This window comes from Parasteatoda tepidariorum, chromosome 3, assembly GCF_043381705.1.
Source record: "Parasteatoda tepidariorum isolate YZ-2023 chromosome 3, CAS_Ptep_4.0, whole genome shotgun sequence".
NCBI classification, from domain to species: Eukaryota; Metazoa; Arthropoda; class Arachnida; order Araneae; family Theridiidae; genus Parasteatoda; species Parasteatoda tepidariorum.
In genome coordinates, this window is record NC_092206.1 from 83397631 (window position 1) to 83418700 (window position 21070).

The 21070-nt window shown below is 27.4% G+C and overlaps 2 protein-coding genes across 2 annotated transcripts in view; one reads left to right on the plus strand and one right to left on the minus strand.

The window, feature by feature from the left end:
• Positions 1-2303: 2303 nt before the first annotated feature.
• LOC139425284 (glutamate receptor ionotropic, NMDA 1-like) lies at positions 2304-3497 on the plus strand. The gene has a single exon (XM_071179256.1). It carries the CDS (start codon positions 2304-2306, stop codon positions 3495-3497), a length of 1194 nt encoding a protein of 397 aa, XP_071035357.1.
• A 7336-nt stretch (positions 3498-10833) lies between these two features.
• Positions 10834-21070, minus strand: part of LOC107457554 (CAP-Gly domain-containing linker protein 1) — a 76922-nt gene continuing 66685 nt past the window's right edge. The window contains exons 18-22 of the mRNA XM_043044937.2: positions 16840-16939; positions 15612-15717; positions 13885-13934; positions 13469-13578; positions 10834-11073 (exon numbers count right to left, since the gene is read on the minus strand). Of these exons, the coding sequence (XP_042900871.1) occupies positions 10935-11073; positions 13469-13578; positions 13885-13934; positions 15612-15717; positions 16840-16939 (505 nt within the window). The 3' untranslated portion in view covers positions 10834-10934. The remainder of the gene's footprint in view (positions 11074-13468; positions 13579-13884; positions 13935-15611; positions 15718-16839; positions 16940-21070) is intronic.

Sequence of the window (21070 nt, forward strand, 5' to 3'; positions counted from 1 at the left end):
AATAGTACATTGTAATAAACATATATAAAGTTAAATTATTGTTTGATACTTGACATCTCTTCTCTGCTACTATCTTTCCTGTTTCGAGAGAAATGTTATTGGCCGAGACTACTTTCAAAATTGACCCAATGTGAGCGTTATTAACACGGTTTCAGACAGGAGATTTATTTCCATTCATAACAGAAAATAATTGCTCACACTGATAAGTACTTCCAAACATGGAAATAATTTCATATGCAAATTTTCGAGTATTTTCAGACCTAGCCCGTAAATTTTTGTAAAATTCAGGCATACCCACTTCAATGAATTTTGCCTTCAAATTTGAGTCGCGCTGAATCTCAATCACTTCCATTTGCATATTACTGGGTACTGAGTCTATATTTATTGAGAAAATCGACGAAAACAAACAAACAAACAAAATTTGTCTTCCAAAGAATTAAAATCTTTAAACCTTGTTTCGAGTTCTGTTCTAAGATTTGATATTTTTTCTGCTTATTTTTGATACGATGCAGTGTCCCTGGAATGGGAGGTGCCGCAAGCCAATTAGAATTTTACATTTTCGCGAATACAATTTAAAATGATCCGTATAGTTTATAAATAAAGTATATTATAATTTTATATGCTAGTTTCCTTTCTAATTCACATTTCTATTTTATTTTTACTTTGCGTTGGATATATTGACTGGGCCGCAAAAATGTTCATCTCGGGCCACATGCGGCCCGCGGGCCGCGAGTTTGACACCCCTGATATACAACATTTATTAAGATAAAATTAGTTTATTAATTAAAATTACATAGCACAGAGAGGGAATTTTAATATGAATTCAAACGGGGTTTAACAAAATCGAAGTGAATAGAAATTAAATATTATAAAATTATTTAATGCTATCGACAAATTTATGAAAATCTTTTGAGAGCATAAATATCTTTATTGTACAATTAAAAGCATTCATTCTTTTTATAATAGTTTACGCAAGTAGAGGGTCAAATCAATCCATTAAGAACATTGAGTTTGCTTGGAAAATATTCGATCACAATCAATATTTTCGACCAATCATTAACCCACGGGCGGAGTAGCAAAATGTCAAATTGGAAGAATGTTTCCCCCCAACACACTATTTCTCTATTTAATAGCATGAAGAAAAAAAATTGGTTTTGCTGTGTAGAAAAGAGCGCAGGGGAAAATACGACTTTTTACGTGAAGAATTTTCAATAAGTTAAAGAGAATTGAAACTTACTTGGTATTGAATAGACAGTGATCAGTTTGTCAACTCAATAAGGCAAGAAGCTTGAAATCTTGGAAAATAATTTACTATCATGTTGGAAACTTTTTCCCAATAATCATTACTTTCAATATATCTGAGCTCAGATAGACTTTGATGTCATTAAAGATATAATGTAACCAGATATTTCACACTTGTTTGTTGAAAATTGTAATTTTTTTGGGATTTTCTCTCTAAAATCACATTGAAAAAGCAATTTCAATCATATTGATTTTTCTTTCTTGATCCTGGAGATAAAATACAATGAAAAAATATATGAATATAATTGAGTAAAAATAAAAGTTTGGCGATTTTTTTTAAAATCTGATTCTTGAAATAATCTCATGCAAAAATAAAATAGATAAACGCTAATGGTGTTTTTATAATGTGGTGACTTTCAATCTAGACTACAAATTTTTTTTCTAATAATTTTATTCTCTAAAAGTTTGTCACGCAACAGAAAGTTAGTTAAAAAAATTTTAAAAATAAAATCAAAACACTTCGTGTTATCACGATTGTTTTTTCTTTCAGTTTTTCTTTTTCTTGGATTCGTATCGTCGTACTATTTACTTATAATTTGTTTAAATAATCCATTAAATTTATAATTCAATAACATATCAACTGTGCGTGCGCTTTCATCGCTTTGACGCAATAAAATTTAGATATTTCAACTACATGATAGCGCTAAATATTAAATTGGCAGTGTTTTCTCAAAGTTTGTCTTGATCAAACAGACATATTTCAGTGAATAATGCAATTAAATGAGTATTAAAGAAGTAAATTAACTGAAACGATAGATGAATGTTACAAAGAAGCAAACTTTTAGTTTGTTAAATTCAATAGACAGTTTGCATTTCAGAGGAAATGTGTGATATTAAAGTAAATTTATTATCATCTTAATTTATGTGTGATGCAAGCTCACATATTTTAGTGAATATTGCAATGGAATAAGAATTGAGGAAGTGCATTAACATAAACGATTTGTGAATATAACGCAGAAATGTTTAAGTTTTTAAAATAGACAGTTCGCATTTCAGAAGTAATGTGCGACATTAAAAACATAACTGTTTCGATAATTAAAGTGAACGACGTCCTAAATGTGACTACTTTCTCAGATGGACGCTATGAACTTAGAGGGTTTGAAGGAAAATTTCTGCAATTGTTGCTCGATTTTTTGAGTGTAAATGCGAAATTTAAGCATCACCGTGATTTTGATGAGTACAAAAATGCTTTAGAAATTGTGAATGCCGGAGCAGCAGACATAGCCACATCCGAAGTTGTGTCGTATGAGTCATTCGTTCAAGGTGCTTTCAGCAACCCCTACTGCTTCACTTATTTCACATTTGTGATAAGAAAGTCTGTCCCCATATCGACAAAATTTGCATTCATTTATCCTTTTACTTTTGAAACATGGTTGGGATTACTCATTGTTTTTCCTTTACTTCCTCTAGCTGTAATCAAAATATTTAGAGATAAACAATCATATACAGACCTGTGTTTTCGTATGTTTGGTACAGTTTTAAAGCAGGCTGTAGTCCTTCCTCTTAAATCTTTGAAAAGCAGATTATTTTTTCTCTTTTGGCTGTTCTTCACCATGGTAATTTCATTTAGTTACTCAGCAGTTTTTTTCTCCTTTATGGTAAATCCTTTAAAAAATCCTCCTGTACGGAATTATGAGGAACTCTCCGATGCTGTGGTTACTGGCACACGCAAATCTTATATGTTTTATACTCAAGGCACAAACGCACTAAAACTGCAAAGCAATGAGAAAATGATAATTTTAGCAAAAGAAATGGATGATAAAAATTATTATATCAGATCTGGACATGAACTAGATTTTCGTGAAGTTTTAGTGGAAGGTGATGCATTTAGTTATGTAGAGATATACTTAAGGTTAAAGTTTGGTACAAATCCAAATTTATTCATATGTCATGACGAAATTTTACCTCTTATGATAGGTTATTATTTTCGCAAACATTTCTGCTTAGAAGAAAGAATAAATACTTTCATTTCCCGTGCGTTGAGTGCAGGATTATACCAGAAAGTATTTAAAGAGGTTCAGATGAAAATACCTATTGTTGAAATGAAAGACTCAGACTTTACTTCAAAAAATGGGAATTCAATACATCTGCAAGATATTTCAGGTGTTCTCATTTTATTATTTTCTGGTTATATCTTCTCTTTCTTCGTGTTAATAATCGAAATATTTCTGTACAAATATTCACAGTTATTCTAAGTATGATCTCATTTTATTTTCGGAAAGGTTTCTGTTTAAGGAAAGAATAAATTTTTAGTGTTTGGAATGTAACACTATATAAAAAAAAGTTTCAGATAATATCAAATTAAAGGAAGTGTATTTCTATAATGAAAATGAAATACTGAAAAGGTACCCTGAATCTAATGCGATTTCATGGTTTATCTCAGTTAATTATTTTCTGGTTACTTTCTATGTTTCTTCATGTTTGTTTTAGAAATTATTGTGTACAAAAATAGAAAGCAATGAAAAGTTAGATTATGTAAAATGTAATAAACTTTGTAATGTAGATTATTACGTTTCACACAATACGTAATAATCTTTGCAGTGTAGATTATCACGTTTCGCACAATACGTAATAATCTTTGTAGTGTAGATTATTACGTTTCACACAATACGTAATAATCTTTGTAGTATAGATTTGCGAAATTTGGCTTTTAATATAAATCTTTTATCATGATATACTTTAAAAAACGCCTTCTTTTCAAAAATTGAAACGTGATTATACCATGTTAAATGATTAATGTTGAAAAAAATTCCAAAATATCAAACTGCAAATTAATTATTTGACTAGAACTTTCCCATAATGAAATTCTAAGTAATCCTTTCATAATTTATTTAAATCTCAATATTTTTAAATTTGTTTTCGCCGTTTGAATTCTTATGGCTTACTCTAGGTACGTCTGTATTCACTATACCTAAACTTAAGATTTTAAAATACTTATGTGGGTTAAAGAGAATTGTCCCCCGTAGTATAGTGTCCTTGTAAGTCAACCCTCAATATCAAAGTTTGGAAAATGTTACCCCTCAAGATTTTCGTCTATAATATATATTTTAGAAAATTTTCAAACAAGTTTGAATGCAGAGTGTTTATTGTAGTTCTTTTCACATTGTATTCTAAATTCGTCGAATCTTAGCTTGTTCTTGAAGGCTTATTTCATTAAGGATGGACATTTATTGCATTTAAAACACTTACATTGGATCTCAAATATGAGTATATTATTAGATATTTTTTTCAAGTTTTTAAAAGTAAAAATTTGATGTGTTTGAAAGCAATGGAAATATTTAACTAATTATTACCTATTTAAAAGTTTTGCAATTATAAACTTACTTTCACTCGCTGAGTTTGAAATTAAATGTTCCCATATACATTGTGAAAAATAAAAATTGGACCACCCTGAATAACTTTTAATCTAACTATCGAATCTTTACGTTCTAATGGTTCAATGGGGTAACCTCAAATATGATGAATAATTAGGGCAGGCGATACTTTAAGATACGAAATCAGACACAAGAACGTATTTTCTCTGAATAAACATAGTTTTCTTTGTTGTTGACGTATTTGGAGTTCTCACCCCCAAAATATAGGGGGTAGCCGCAATCTGCGAAATCTGGAGAGCTGTCCAACGTTTATTTAACTTTTGCCAATTTAATTTGTAACCCTTAATGCTAATTTAACTTTTTGCATATTTCCCCAAATCTCGAGAATTTAAGTAATTTGAAAAAATTTTGTACACAACTATAAAATTCATTTATCCAAAGATAATACCATGCAAAAAATATCTTTCAATAAATATTTATTACTTTTTATTTAATATTAATGGAAAAATTTCGAATCGGCAGGTATATAATTCGTATATTTACAAAATTTTTTTTAATTCGCTCAAAAATATCTCAAAATATACAAAGTTAAATTAATATTAAAGGGGTCCAAACTTGTAGAAACTCCAGATTGTGGCTATTATCTATGTTTTGGGTGTAAGAAATCCGAATTCGTCGAAATAAAGATATGTTTATTCAGAAAAAATTCGTTCTGATTTCTTAACTTAACATATCTTTTGCACTTTTTAATTAGCCTATTTGAAGCAACCCCCTTTGAAATATTAAAAATGAGTTCCAGAACGTGAGAATCCGAATACTAGATCAAAAGTTATTAAGGATGGTCCGTTTTTTTATTTCGTGCACTGTGCGTTAGCAATAAATATTTAGTAGAAAATAATAACCGTGTGAAATTATTTTTAATTCTTTTATTGTCTCATGCTGCATGCATGCTATTTAAAATTTAATGAAACATTCATATTTTTACTAAGGAGTCAGATATAAAATTTCTTAAAATAAATTGAAGGTTTTCAAAAATTCGTATGAAAATTTTTTCCGTTAAATCGATATTTAATACAAGCTTTTTCCTACCATATTTCCTGAATTTAGTTCAATAATTTTTCGATATCGTTGTATCTGCTAGTTAGTTGATTAAGAACTTTTTTTAAAGCAAAAAAAAATTTTATGGTATGTAGTCTTCGCTATTTTTTTTAATTCGTTTGCTTTTTCATAAATAGATGGCTGCACAATCTGATATTTATGGCACTTGAAATAATTTGAATTTTTTTAGAATTGTAAATATATAGGGGTGTTCAGGCAATAGCAAAATATTGCATCGATCTACGCTTTTGAGAATAAAAATCAAAATTCAAAAAAAAAAAAATCATGGTGCGTCATCTGTTAATTTGTTAACTATTAGCTGATTTGTGTAAAGTTAAATAAATGTATTATTCACTGTTTTATTATTTTTATTTTCACATAAACTGAAGGCAACAAAATATGAAATAATTTGAAACATGATTTTAAGAATTTTTAGACATGAAAACACATTGTGAAAAAATTATAGTTTAAATCAGCCAAAACATAGTAAAATTTATCATGTTTATTGCCATCGGAACACCAACAAGATCTGTAATTTTTACTGAAGATATTTGGTAATGATTTTGGCAAAATTAGCTTTAAAATATTATTTTCTTACATATGAAAAAACTTGGTAAATGTGGTAAGATTTCGCAATTTTATCATGAAAGCATGGAGCGCAGGCATAAAAACCATTTATACGTTAAAATTTATTTTTCAATTTCGTATGTTTTAATAAATGTGTGGTATTAAGAAAACCAGAATTTCCATTAAACCAATTACCTAGTTTAAATACCATACAGTTTGGTTTTATTAACCAACATTAATGTTTTTTTTGTTGCCAGAAATGTAATGATATGTTATAGATCACAATGTAATTTTAACCAATTTTTTTCACGGCTCAGATAGTATTTTATGGAAATAGAGTAGAATATTACGTCTCTTTTATGTTAAAAGATAAATTACGTTAAGAAGAAAAACGCTCTTTTCAAGTCATATTTTCCTATTACCATTCTCAAAGATAACTAAATACAGTTTTAATCTTAAAGGACTGTCCATGAATGATATCTTTCTTTTTTTTAATTTTTTTTTTCAATTTTTTCTTCCTTTACCTTTTAATAAAGCATACTTTTTTACCCCCTTTATATTAGCACACTCCCCTATATCACTATTACCAAAACATCCATTTGAATTTGAGAAGCATGATATGCTATAGATAAATATTTTAATTTCTTTTTTATCTATACTATCGAAAAAATAAATTTATTTTAAAAATATCTTCAATCATACTCGAAAGAAAAAAGCTTTTTAATATTTTTGAAATAAACATAAGGCAAAAAAAATTTAAATAATTAATATAAAATTATTTAATTTTTAATTTCGTTATTATTACTTTAATTAAAACGTGTGATGTCACATATGTTTGTTATCCATAGCTGCTTGCAACAAGCTGGCGCAATATTACGACCAACCTTAAAGTGTGGTATAATTTATTCATGTTATATATTGTTGTCATAGTCAATGTATAGTCAATCTATGTTATATAATAGTAATAGTTCATCTTATATAATGTTAGTCATAGTTATGTAGTCAATGTTATAAAATCTCATAAGAATATAGTTAACAACTCTTAACTTTCTTAATCATTCAATAAAACTCAATTCATCAACAGTACTTGAAAAAAGTTCTTTCTAAATTAAATATAAAAACAATATAAGTTCATGTAAATATGCAGTGTTTCTTTGAAAGAGTTTCTCGATAAGAAGCTAATAGGGCCCACTCTAAATACTTTTGACTTTTGAAATTTAAATAATCGTTTAACTACAACTTTTCGAACAATATAGTATCCACGTAATGTTGTAATTCTTTTATCAATATTTTAATTTATTCTATAAAAAAAGTACAACAGAAAAATTTAAAAGCTTAAAAAATGTAATATTCAAATCATGAGTTTCAGAAATTTGGACAACATTCTTATAAGATCTGATTTCACTAATTTGCTTATTTAAACTGATCTGACAGTGTAGTTATCGATCTGACAGTTTCACCGATCTGGCACTGCAGGCTATAACAGTTCTGTCTATGCAATCGAATTTTCATTTCGATGATTCTTATTTAATAGGCATTTTCATTTTGATAAAAAATTTACAAAAAATACTTTAGGCCTAAGTGTTATAAATTATTTTGCATTACAACTAAAATATAGTTTTCAAAAGACAATATCGATTGTTATAAAAAAGAGAGAGAAAGTTAAGTACTCCACTCTTCTTTCTAAGTGTAAAAATGGTTGATTTTTTTAACTCTTTAAGAACGGCAACTTCTGCTATCACTTTAACATTTTTGAGAGCGCAATACACCTTCTCCATGCCGTGAATCTCTCCTAGATGGTGAACTAAACGGGATTGATAAAAAAAAGAGAACTAAAATTTTTTAATCAAACAATTTATTCACTTTCTTCAAATTATACAAAAAAAAGGTTTCAGTACAAAATAGGAAATGAAAAACAAATCTTACTAAATGGACGTTAAATATTACAAAATTGTGGCACTAAATACAAAACAAATCCTTTATGTTGCATTATATTGGGGGTGGTAGATAAGATAGATAAGTCGATCAAGCGTTCAAAATTAGACAACATTTTTTACTAGCAATGTTTGTCATTTTGAGTCGTAATTTGAGTAATAAAATCTATTTTCGATTTTCAGAATGAAACCACACACTTAGAGTCATTAGTCTATGACTCTCTCAGCTCCATGGCTCGTGCTATCCCCACCTCCAAGTATATGAACCAAAAGGAGATACTTCGAAAAATGGAAATACTGCGTAAAATGACACTAATAAAAATAGTAGAAACCCACGAAAAGTACAGCACATGTAATCAATAAAATACGATGGTAAAAAAAGGAATGTAAAAATAGAAAAATAACAGTACTAAATAGCATAAAAATGTCGTATATTTTAATATACATTCTGAAAGTAGCCTTTTCATTTATGTTTCAGCAATTTACGTTCATTAATATTTTTTTGCGGGCATTCTTTTTTTCCAAAACTTTCCTCGATTACGAACTAACAAAACAGACCTCTGAAGTGCCAATTCAGTAAAAAGTTAAAATTTTTTACACAATAAGAGATAAGAATTTAAAAAAAAATGTCGGCAAGTAGTTAATAAAGTTTTATTTTACTTTGAATTGCTTCTTTTTTTTACTTAGAAAAAAATTTGAATTTTTACTCCAAGGCAGAAAAACTACAGAGTGAAAAAATTGCCATAATTTAAAAATAGTTCTTATACAGGTGCTTTCCAGTAAATGTTATGTTAGAACTCATTATAAATTTTTTGAAACGCGTGAAATTCCAAAAACAAAATTGTAAAAACTTTTTTCTAAGCTTTATATTAACTTATAATATTCAAATGTAAAAAACATAAAATGATTTTTAATTAAAAAAAAAATCAAATCATCTTTTAATTAATTTCATAGCATTTTGTGAGACACATACATCAACATATATGGCAACGTTACTTTTAAAAAGTAACGAGTAAAAGTACAAGTATTTTTAAAAAAAGTATCGAGTAAAAAGNAATTTAATACTTTTTAATGTATAATACAGAATTATTTATAATTCAATTTAAACCACAAGGCAAAATTATGTATTAAATTTAAATTTGTATTTCAATATTAACTAATTATAATGTATGTGATAAAAATTGAATGCATTTATACTTTATTGATGTAAAAATATTTTCAGCTCTTCATGCCTAAAGTCAACACGAAATAAAAAATAGCAATACAAAGAAGATAAGAAAGATATTTACAAATGCATAAAATGATATTAGTATTGAAAAATAAGGTTTTTTTAATGACTGCGAAATTAGCAGCTAAAAATTTATTTAGCGTGCAAACATAAACATAAAAAATTGTTTCAATGTCTTTTTTTCATAAAAAAGTAGTTTAGTATAAAACATTACAATCTAAAAATTAAAAAAATTATTTAATTATAACATAATTACTATATACTACATAAAACAACACATTACAAAACACCATAAGAGTAACCAAATCATAAGCTGCAGCTAAAACTTGTAAAAATATTCAACAAAACAAACACCCAAAAACGGACATTAAATTTATATTTTCAACTAGAAATAAAACGAAATGGGAAAACGGTAAATATAACATTCTTTCATAATCTTGAAAGATTAAGCATATTTCATTTTCATATATCTTGTTGAATTAAAATACAACATATGAAACAGTAATATTTTAACATAAAGGTAAAATATGTATTATCTACAGGTAAGAACATATCACAATTTAAACAGAATTATGGTATAAAATTTAATTTTCTTTTTTTTTATTTAATACACTGAGAGTCTCTTGAAAAAAAATATAGCTTTAATTAAATATTTATGTCTTAAAATTATAATATCGATATACATAACATATAAATAGGCACTCTATGAAAATACTTAAAACTGTATTAAAAGATGAATAAAGTTTAAAGTGGCCAAGATTGAATTCCTGATTTTATAATTATTAGAAAAATAAGAATATAGTTCTAATTATTTTCAGGGTCATTTATGAACGAATACATTTTTTATGAATATTTAAAACTCTGTATTTGAATGTAAGTCTGTAATGTAAGAATGTTTTTATTATAAATATATATTAAAAAATATAGTTTCGTGGTAAACTAGTCTATGGGTAACTTTTGGAAATAAATTATGACTATTTTAATGCTTAATATATATGTATGGCACATAAATACTGAGATATTTCCAAAATGCATATTTTAAATTTTTCAAAAAAAATAATTAAAAATAAAATTATAGCTTTGCACTATTTAAATTTGGTTTAAAATGCAAGTTAAAGAAACATCTTATAAAAGTTCTTTTCTGTTTGCTCAATAAGTCAATTATAAAATTTTCAACTATGAAAATTTATAATACACAAAACATCTTTTGTTACTCTTATTTGTAGAGGTAATTCACAAATTCAATTAATTGTGTATATAAATATTTTGTAAACTTTTTTTTAAAATTATTGCTTTAAATTAAAGTTTATCCATTTTCATATTTAATTTATTAAATTGTAATGACAAGTATACGATAAAGCCAGCACTTTTTTAAAGCTTTGAGTATTAATTTTTCTTTTAGAATGAATTGAACATTATTTACTGTTATTCATAAGAGGGTAAATATTTTACAAATTTTTAATCCTGAATTGAGGTAATTATGAAATAAAGTTAAAACTCGCTTTCTTGAGAGGAATAAGACTGATTTCTTCTTATGGTTCTTTGCTTTGGACAATCTTCAGTGTCATGCATATTATAAATATCGCAAATATCACAAAACACTTGAGAGCTAGACCGGGTAGGTATACCTCTAAAAAGAAAAGAATATTAAAAATATTAATCTATTATATATATCAACTTGCAAAATCCTAAATTATAAATTTAAATGTTTAGTATTTAATTTAAATTATGATGAAATGGAATTGAAATAAAATTTGCTTTTAACAGAATTTTTAAAGCAGAATGTATATGAAAACTGAAATAGTAAAAACTTTAAAAAAAATTTTGAAATAAATCTTTCAGCAACAGACGTTTCTATTTTTAATATAGTCATAGTTAAAGATTTTTTAAGCATAAAGGATAAGAATTTTTATTTGCAATTAATGGTTTCAAGGACTTATTTAAAACAAAATTTAAAAACTACCAAAATACTGCAAAATTTGGTAGTTACAAACAGTTTCAACTAAAACGATGATAATTGTAACAGCATGGTACAATTTAAAATGATGCAAAAATGTTCAGTTTGTTAGAAAACACTTTTCAACTTTGAATTTCGTCGGAAAGTTGTTTCTATTTCTAAGTAAGCTATAGGCGAACATCTACCAACTAAAAAATCAGTATTTGCAAATACACAAATGCATGGACTAGGCTAAACTCAATCAGCAGCTCAGCTGTTACGCATCAGGGCATGTCCTAACATTCTAAAGTACAAGCATAGAGGTTGTGGGTTCAAATCCCACTGCAACCTTGGCAGTATCCAACTATTGATACTTATTTATTGTCACACATAAGGCTTGTATGTTCATTACAAAATTCAACTTATCAACCCTTGTCAAGTCAATACAGATAGCACACGATAGAGAGAGGCGTTACAAACTTATATCCTGAGGCGCGTTGGGGTTCGAACTCGCTACCTCTACAATAGATGCATCTTTGTTATGTTTCTAACTTTTAATATCTGTTCTTCAACTTCAAAAGCTTACTTTACAATGATAAATCGGACTCGTATATGTATGTGTAACAAGAAATAAAAAAAATACTTGAAATAGTTATGTTTATTTATTTTATCATTCGTTTTAAGAAAGCCTCCCTGAATCAGCAGTCTCGCTTTTCCGCCAAACGTTATGTTATTGTTGTAGTTCATTTACGTCACACTAGAGCTGCACAATGGGCTGTTGGCGACGGCCTGGGAAACATCCCTGAGAATGATCCGAAGACATGCCATCTCAATTTCGATTCTCTGCAGAGGGAATGGCTCTCCTGCTTTGGTAACCCGACGACCTGCACGAGAAGTCGAGCGGTAGAACAGTTTAACGAGGACCAATACCGCACACCCTTGGTCCCTACGTAGACTGATCCAAGTGGTCACCCACCCGCACACTGACTGCATCCAGTGATGCTTGACTTCGGTGATCTGCTGGGAACAGTGTCTTTACGACCAGTCCACAGCGGGACACTCAAATGTTATGTAAAATGGAGGTAGTGGGTTTGCTATCCCATTGTATAAACCTAGATATTTAACAATAAATAAATAAATTTGGCTTATACAAATATATATGCTTAATACATATAATTGTGTGTCTCTCGTCAAATTGAAGAAAAGATAGTGCAAAAGCGGAAAAGAAAGCACATCGATATTAAATCCGCTACCTTTACGCTTCCGAGCATTTGGCGGAAAGACCCTTTGTCATTGGAAGTTTCAGTAATGGTTGTTACGTTGTTTCACTTCAATAAATCTCAAGGGGCCTTCGAGCGGTTGCGCTGTTCAGATAACGGCTCAGAAGCATGGATATAGTGGAATCGAATCCCGCTATAACACTGGATGTATATTCTTTCTGTCTTTCTCAAAGTTGTGCTATCAGTGTTTTTCGAATTGAAAAGAGTTTTTAAGCAATTCTTAGTATTCAGAATAAAATCCACTTATTCATGTGAATTAATAAATATACCCTTATAAAAGATGCATACGATATACACATAGCATTTTCTCTTTATTCGAGGAATATATTTAAGAAATAAATAATTAACCGTTATCTAACTCTTATCAGACATTAAAATTCGCCGCCATTTTAAATAAACCGCAGTTTTAAGTAAAAGAAGTACGTTGAAAATCAATTCATGTAATCCATTTTCTAAGGAATGTTTTTATTTGGTACGCATAAATAGTAAAAAAATATATCAGAAAATACTAAAAAGGATTCTATTTGTTGATTAATTAATTTATAAATAAATGAATAAATAAATAAAATATTTAAATAAAAATTTTAAAAAAATTGCGTAATAGTTTATTTGTCAACAAATAAGTAACTAAATAGAAATAACTCACTTAAAATAAATGAATTATAACTAAAATGCAAACGAATTAAAGCAAATATATAAATGAAAACTAATAAAAACAAAAACTAATAATAAAATTTAGTGACCATTACAGTCACTTATTAATAAGCTAAATTAAGGATAAATGCAGGTAAAGTTAAGTTTCAACTTACAGTGCTAGATGCCCATCAAATATGACTTCCGTTTCGAGAATATCTAGTCTTGATTTCAAATCATCGTTTTTATGTTGCATATCTACGATTACACTATTCAGAAAATTTACCTAGAACATAATTTTTTTGTTTCATTGAAAAATAAAATAATGCTTGAACTTATTGCAAATTGTTAAAGAATTAATATTTACTGAATAACATGTGACACCAATTTAGAATTTTAAATGATATTTAAATCTTCTTTAAATATAGATCAAAAGTGTCAAAATTTTATAAAACAATTTAATGCTTATTGTCAATTTTAAATTTCAATATATTTTTTTATTACAGCTAAAATTTCGGCAGACGAAGTGCTTAAAAAATAACTGAAATAGAAGTGAAATAATAAGATGGATGAAATATAATGGATAACCTACTTGTTGGTCTAAGGCTTCTTTATCTCGAATTATTTGAGTTATGTGATTACCTGTAAAGAAAAGAATACAAACATTTAAATCACTTGAAGATTAAAAATTAAAACTGATAGCTTACTGAAACTTTAAAAAAATCAACATAATTCACTCTAAGATTAGTAGCAATAGTTTGTAAAATAACTGGAATATAGTTAAATATTCATAATTATATGCAATGCGATACTCCTAAATATATATTCAAACATTCTTTGAAGCATTATTTCTGTACAAAAAGATATGCATGTACGTTTTAATTAAAATAAAGTAATAGTTTTAGATAATGATGAAAAATTCACTACTTTTGAATTAATGCCTTTTTCTTTATTCAAATTAGGCACTAACTTTAAACATTATATGCACAGAAAAATATGATATAAAAAACACATCAGGATAATCAGGAATGCAATGGGAAATCAGAAAATTAGAAATCGAACGTTTCTTTAAATGTACAGGAAAATATAAACAGATGTCTTAGTAATTTCACAGAAATAAAGTTACTAAACTTTGCAAAATACTTCCTGGACGTATCAATGACAGACCCAGAGTTTAGCACAGGAAATTTCACCTTTATTAGGACATCTTATTTGGTGAAGATATTCATTATTTAGTATATCGAATTCATCAACAATATTCATCCACTATACCGAATAACCGGTAACTTGTCCATGAAAAAATTAACAATACATTAAAGCATATAGAAAAAGTCCCTTTCGTGAAATTCGAAGGGAAAAACCAATATTTTCCGTAATTCAGTGAACAAAATACTTGGTTATATGCATTTGTACATGAATTTACGTAATAGTAACAGATATTTATAATAACCTGTTGATGGAGTACTTTATTAACAGGATCTGCTTCGTTTCGATAATCTCAGCACTCGGGGTAAGACATATAAGCTAACATCAACATACTAAGTCGATTTAGAATTTAGAATATCAAGATAAATTAAAGAAGAAAAAAAACATTCAAAGAAATGTGATTAAAGGAAGAGAAAGCTGTTTAGCAATGACAAAGAAAAAAGAAAAACCATCAGACAAAATAAATAAAAAAAATAATAAATAAAAAAAAAATAAATAAATAAAAAAAAATTAAAAAAAAAAAAAAACAGGAAGAACCAACGTAACAAAATAGTTTTACAAAAAAAAAACCTAAATCCTTATTTGATGTTTTTTTACTTTATTTATTTTTGAATGAAGATGATAAAAGCACATTAGATGTTGATTGTTTATCTTTGTGATGATGTATTTTCTAACTCAAAAAAGGAAGAAAGATGCATCCATTGTTTAAAAGTGCTTTCTTTCCTTTTTTTTCTTCTTTTTTTGGGGCCCACAAAAGCTGCAGTGGAGTGGAGGAAGAAGATAATTAATTCACATGCAAATTTGGTACATAAATTAATGCACCTGATCTTATCCCAATAGATCATGTGATATGACCTTTCTTAGAAAAAAATAATGTTTCGAGGAATTTTTCAAGAATAACGCATTGTTCACAAATAACAGTTTCTGTGTCCCTAACAGGCCTTCGAATTTTAACTACGGGGTTTTTCCTTACTTTCCCCTGTTTGTCTAAAAATATAAAATTTGAAAAAGTATTTTAGAATCCTGAACGTATTCAAAACGTAATACAACAACCTTAATGATCTGCTTAAACAATTTATTAATGAAATATGAATAAGAAAGAAAATTATTTACTTGATTCTGATTTTCCATTTTTGACAGTCGACAGTTCAACATGCAAATCACTTATTTTCCTCTCCAGTTTCACTTTGTCTTCTTTCAGCTTTTCTGTTTCTTCTCTCTAAAAAACGTATTCCAAATAAAAATCAATATGTTAAATTAATATGCTCAAACTAAAATTAAAAGTTAAGGTCACAATAAAATGCAAAATAATACCATAATTATTAAAAATTAATGGTCATTTAAACAGATTCCAGAAAACCGATAATTTAATTATAGTATATCATATATATATATACATAGCACTTACTAAGACAATTAAATTTAAAAATAATTACTGATCCAAAAATTATTGAATTAATTACCAAATTCAGTTTTGATTGTATTTTACTACTTTAAAATCAAATTTAAAAAAACAAAACATGGTATATTTATATTGTTTTGCTTTGTTTTAGTAGAAGATACAGAAATTTGTATAAAAATACAAATTCTTAATTAAAATGAATTAATAATTATCATTACAAGAAATATTTATTCTTGATGTAAATTTTTTCGCTTAATTTTAAAAGCTTTTGAATTTTTTTTTCTGACAAATGAATAGTTCCCCCCCCCCAAAAAAAAAGTGCACATCGATTTATTTTAAATTGTTGCAAAATATACAATACTTAACCAGAAATCTCTTTGCTTCGTTTTAAAAAGCTTTTGCAAATTTTTTATGACAAACGAATAGTTTTTCCCATAATACGAAAATACGCTCACTGATTTCTTTTAAATTGCTACAAAATATACAATACTTAAAAGCGTATAATGTAAGACTGAAAGGAAAAAAACAAAAAAAATAAAAATAGAACAATTAATTGAAAGGCACCAGATATAATATCAATCTTTTAACTTTAACACATCAAACACTGCCACTCTAATATATTTTTAAATAATCAGAAAAAAAGGAATAAAACTCTTTTCTTTAGCTGTTATTACTTTATTAAGAAAGAATTTTGAAAAAAGAAGAAACTGAAAAAAAAATTTAGTCTAACTTCGTGTTATGTTTTTTTTTAATTTTATTAATTTTTTTTATTTATTTTAATTATATTTTCTTAAAACTATTAAAGTTATATAGTTCTTTACCGATCATTGGAGTTGCTTGCATTTTTAAAAATGACCATTTAGCGCAAAGAAAATTAATGAATTCGTTCATTTATTTATTTTTATTATCATTATTTATTTTATTTATTGTTTTTCTTACTTGTTGTTGACGCATAGATGCTGCTTTTTCTTCAATTAATAGCTGAGAAGCTTCAAGACTTCGTGTTAGGGATTGTTTCTGAGCTTCGGCTTCAGCTAGTCTGAAAACAAAAAAATAAATAATTAAATAATAAAATTTATAAATTAATGCTTATTTATAAAAGAGAACACTAACAATAAATAGTTATTTGTTTTAGAAAATTTTGTTACTTTTGTTCAAAATTAAAAACGGATTTAAACATTATTTAAAATTCTAAATTGTTGTTATATGTTATTCAGTAAATATTAATTCCTTATAAATTATCAATAAGTACAAGCTTTATAAATATGAAAAACAATCTGTAGCTTTGCATATTATATTCATTGCCAAACTTTTTAGACAGTTTGATATCTCAATGATCCGGAAAAAAAAACTATTAGTTGAATTTTTTAGAATTAGCTTTAATTAAAGTGAATCAATGATCAATACCCGAGAAAAAAACAATAATATTTTGTTTTTACTTAAATGCATAACACGTTTATTTAACTTTATATGTTTTAATAAAAACAATTTTATTGAAATGATACTTTAGAAAAATTTATTATTTAATAATATTTTTGGATAGTGCAGGCTTTATAAAGAATAATTTAACCGAACTTAATTTAACCGAATTATATAAAAACCTGCAACAATTAGATAAGTCTAAGATAAATTAGATAAAGATTAGATAAAGAGATTAGATAAATAAAGAGATAGATAAAGAGATTAGATAAATTTCTTAAAAAAAAGTATCATAACAAGCTTTATCAGTTTATTTCGTAATTTATTTTATACGTTTAATGGAAAAGAAATGTAACAGTAAAAAATTTGCAATTTAAGTTCCTTTTAATTAATGTATTTCAGGTGCTTCCATCTATTAGCAAAATACATAACTAAAATCATACCTAATATAAAATGCAAATCTATATTTATTTATTTTTTATAATTCAGTGCTGTTTATCCTTAATTATAATGCTGATAATGCTCATTCCCCCTTTTTTTTTAAAAAATTATAGTTGAACATTGAAATTTTACTCACTTCACAAAACTATTATTATGAAATATACTTTCAAAAAATTTCATTTTTCTTATTTCACAAATAAATATATTTATTTGCAATTTTTTTTATAAGAAATAGAAGAATGTTAAAAAAGAAGTAATTCTTTTTTTAAAAACAATTTTGTCAACAGCGATTTTCGGAATTATAAATTTAGTTACTTAAATTTTAATTCAAATTAGGTTTTTGTATTGATTTTGATTTGCCACGGAACATTTGGCAAATCAGATACTGGTTTGAGTTAAATCAGAAAACAAATTTTAATTTATACTTTTCTTTTTGAAAATATTAATATAGAGTTCCACTATACCTAACTAATATGATGAAACAGCGAACTATTGGAAATCAAATAATAGAGAATTAAAGAATACGAATTCTATTCATAAATAGTTACTTCAGTTATTAGAAACACTAACGAATTTGAGAGATTATAAAAAAAAGCATATGCTCTTTCACAACTCAGAAAGTTTTTCAAAATAAAATAAATTTGGGTAAAAATTAAAAAAAATTCAGATCATATGGTTTTAAACATAGGTATTCAAATGCTTGAAAATGGCTTTTTATAGCATTAACTTCTGTTATCTTGAAAAAAATATTTCTGACAAAAACAGCAAAGAGCTTTGATATTTTTTCATGAAACTGAATTTTATCAACTTCGGTTTCCCTGTAAGATTTGTTAGTTCATATCTTTTTGGATATGCATCTAGGAGATAGGAAAGTTGAAAGAGAAATATTATATTCATTTAATTTTATTATCACCCAAGGGCAAAAGTAAAACCTTAATTTAAATAAATAATAGAATAATACAAATTTGATTATTTCTATACTTTTTTCAAGGTTTATTTATTCTAATTAATCTTCCTACCTTAGTAGTTAGGTATGTAAGATTTTATTTAGATGACATGGCTTGTGCCTGATTTATTACTGTTCAGTACAATATTTTTACTTTAACACCCATTCAGCATTTGACAGACAATCGACAGTCCTCTATGTCACCTTGCTGTTCATGCAACCGGAAACCTTTATCTATATTGTCTTAGTTTAAGAATTCCAAATATTAATTAATGAAATATATGAGTCATACTGCAACTGACCGATACATACTGACCGAAAAAAATGCAGACTTTAAAAACGCAGTGAGAAAAAATTAATTCTGTAATAAAAATATACTACATGCTGTTCAACAGTTCAATTTAACAGAGTATTGTTTTTTTTTTCCAGTCCAAATGAAAACAACTCATAGCAAACAAAAATTGTGTAATTTGTGACCTTCACACTTTTATCACTTCACTTTGGCAAGAAATATTAAAATCCATTAATCAGATCGCCGATTACAGCGGCAAGCAATTTAACCAGTCGCTGTAACCGCCAATATCTCCTGGACTAAAGAAAGAATTTTATCGTGAAAATTCATCTCGTGCGTCACGTAGCTCGTAATGAAGTCGTGAGTGAGTCACTTTTTTTCTGTAATAGCCCCGCCGCCCTCTCTCTCTAATTATTCAATCAAGATGCAATCGTAGTTAGATTCATTCAACGACTTAAGATAAAAGAAGCGTGTCTGGGAATCTAACAGAAAAACAAAAATCCCAGCAGCTTGTTTTTTGATTGTCTGAACAGTTGACAAACGCCGCATTTTATTGTAAGAGAAATGTTTGATAGTTCATATTAATGCTGTTTTTCGAAGCTCTGTCACCAAAGAAAACAAAACAAAAAGCCATACTTTAAGTGTCTTAAACTTGAAGCAATAATTTTAAACCATATATATAATTTCGGCGTGAAGAATTGTCAGGGCTCTGGAGGAGAAAAATAACGAACATTAGCTATATTTCTGTTCCTACAATGAAAAACTTATTTTTACTTTAACGCATATCAAATCCAATTTAAAAGGTGTCCTTGATATATATTTTTAGGACCCTTTGTAAAATGAAGTGAACAAGTGTTCTCAATAAGGGTCGCTATTTGATATTTAAGTAAGAAAAAAATGAGCACGATATCAAAATATCACGAATCATTATTGAGGAGGGCATAATTATTTAGAATTGGAGCCATTATTGGAGCGAACCATTATTGGAGGGCAGAATTGGTTATTGCAGTAAACAGGTAGAAGTTTAAAGTCGATTTTTTTAACACACTTCAAAGTTTCATCTAGCAATCAAACTGGTCTTGTTATTCTTCTTCCATGCCTTCATTACTAATGGTATAAGAGAATCAAATAGTAGTTTTGTTTCAGATTTAAATATTTATTTCGGATCCTGAAAGTCTATATTTTGCTCACTTTATTTCTTACATAGATTTTTATAATATTTATTAAAGGTGGTCAATGCCGAATATTTTTTTAAGGTTTGATATCCTTCAAACACACCTGCCACAACTGTCTGATGATAGACGTTATACGGTCAATTTCTCCCAATTCCTAAAGAAATTTGGTCTGGTATAAGTTTTTTAACAACCGTTTCTCTATTTATAAAATTATATGCATTGTATGAATTTAATTTCAAATTTAGTCAAAATTGAAAATGCATTTTATCAATAACATACATATAGGCGTTTAAAAGTGACGGTCATCTTCGTTAACCTAAACTATGTCTCTAAATTCCGAATTTCGGTGTTTTACGAGAAACGAAAGCAGTTTTCTGCCTCTTACATTTTAGTTCTCTGGAGAGAAAATATGCAGTTTTTATGATGAGAATAAGCAAAAAAGAATGTTTTTTTTTATAATTTCGTTAAAAAAAAATTAAATAAAACTATTTCATTACAATTAAAAATGCTTTTAATATTAATGCTAAATTGAACTTCGTAAGAATTGTGTAAAACAGATACGCAAATCAACCAACAAGAATAAGGGACATATTTTTATCTTTAAATAAGGAGTAAGCTACAACCCATATTGAGAAAGAAGGGTCATAGTGATAAAGGTTCCACATTTAGTGACCAGCAGCGTGATTGGGATAGTACGTTCAGTATTGCGCACATACCGCCTCTACTTCTCAAACTAGCAATCTGAAGCTGGGGGCACTTCAAGCCACCACTGAGGATCTAGCTTCTGTTCTTCACAGATGAAAGCTTTTAACCACGAATAAAACATTAAAGATAATTCGCGGGGTTAACGAGAGGGTTCGTTTACCCCATCAAGTCTACCGATGTTATCAAAAACAA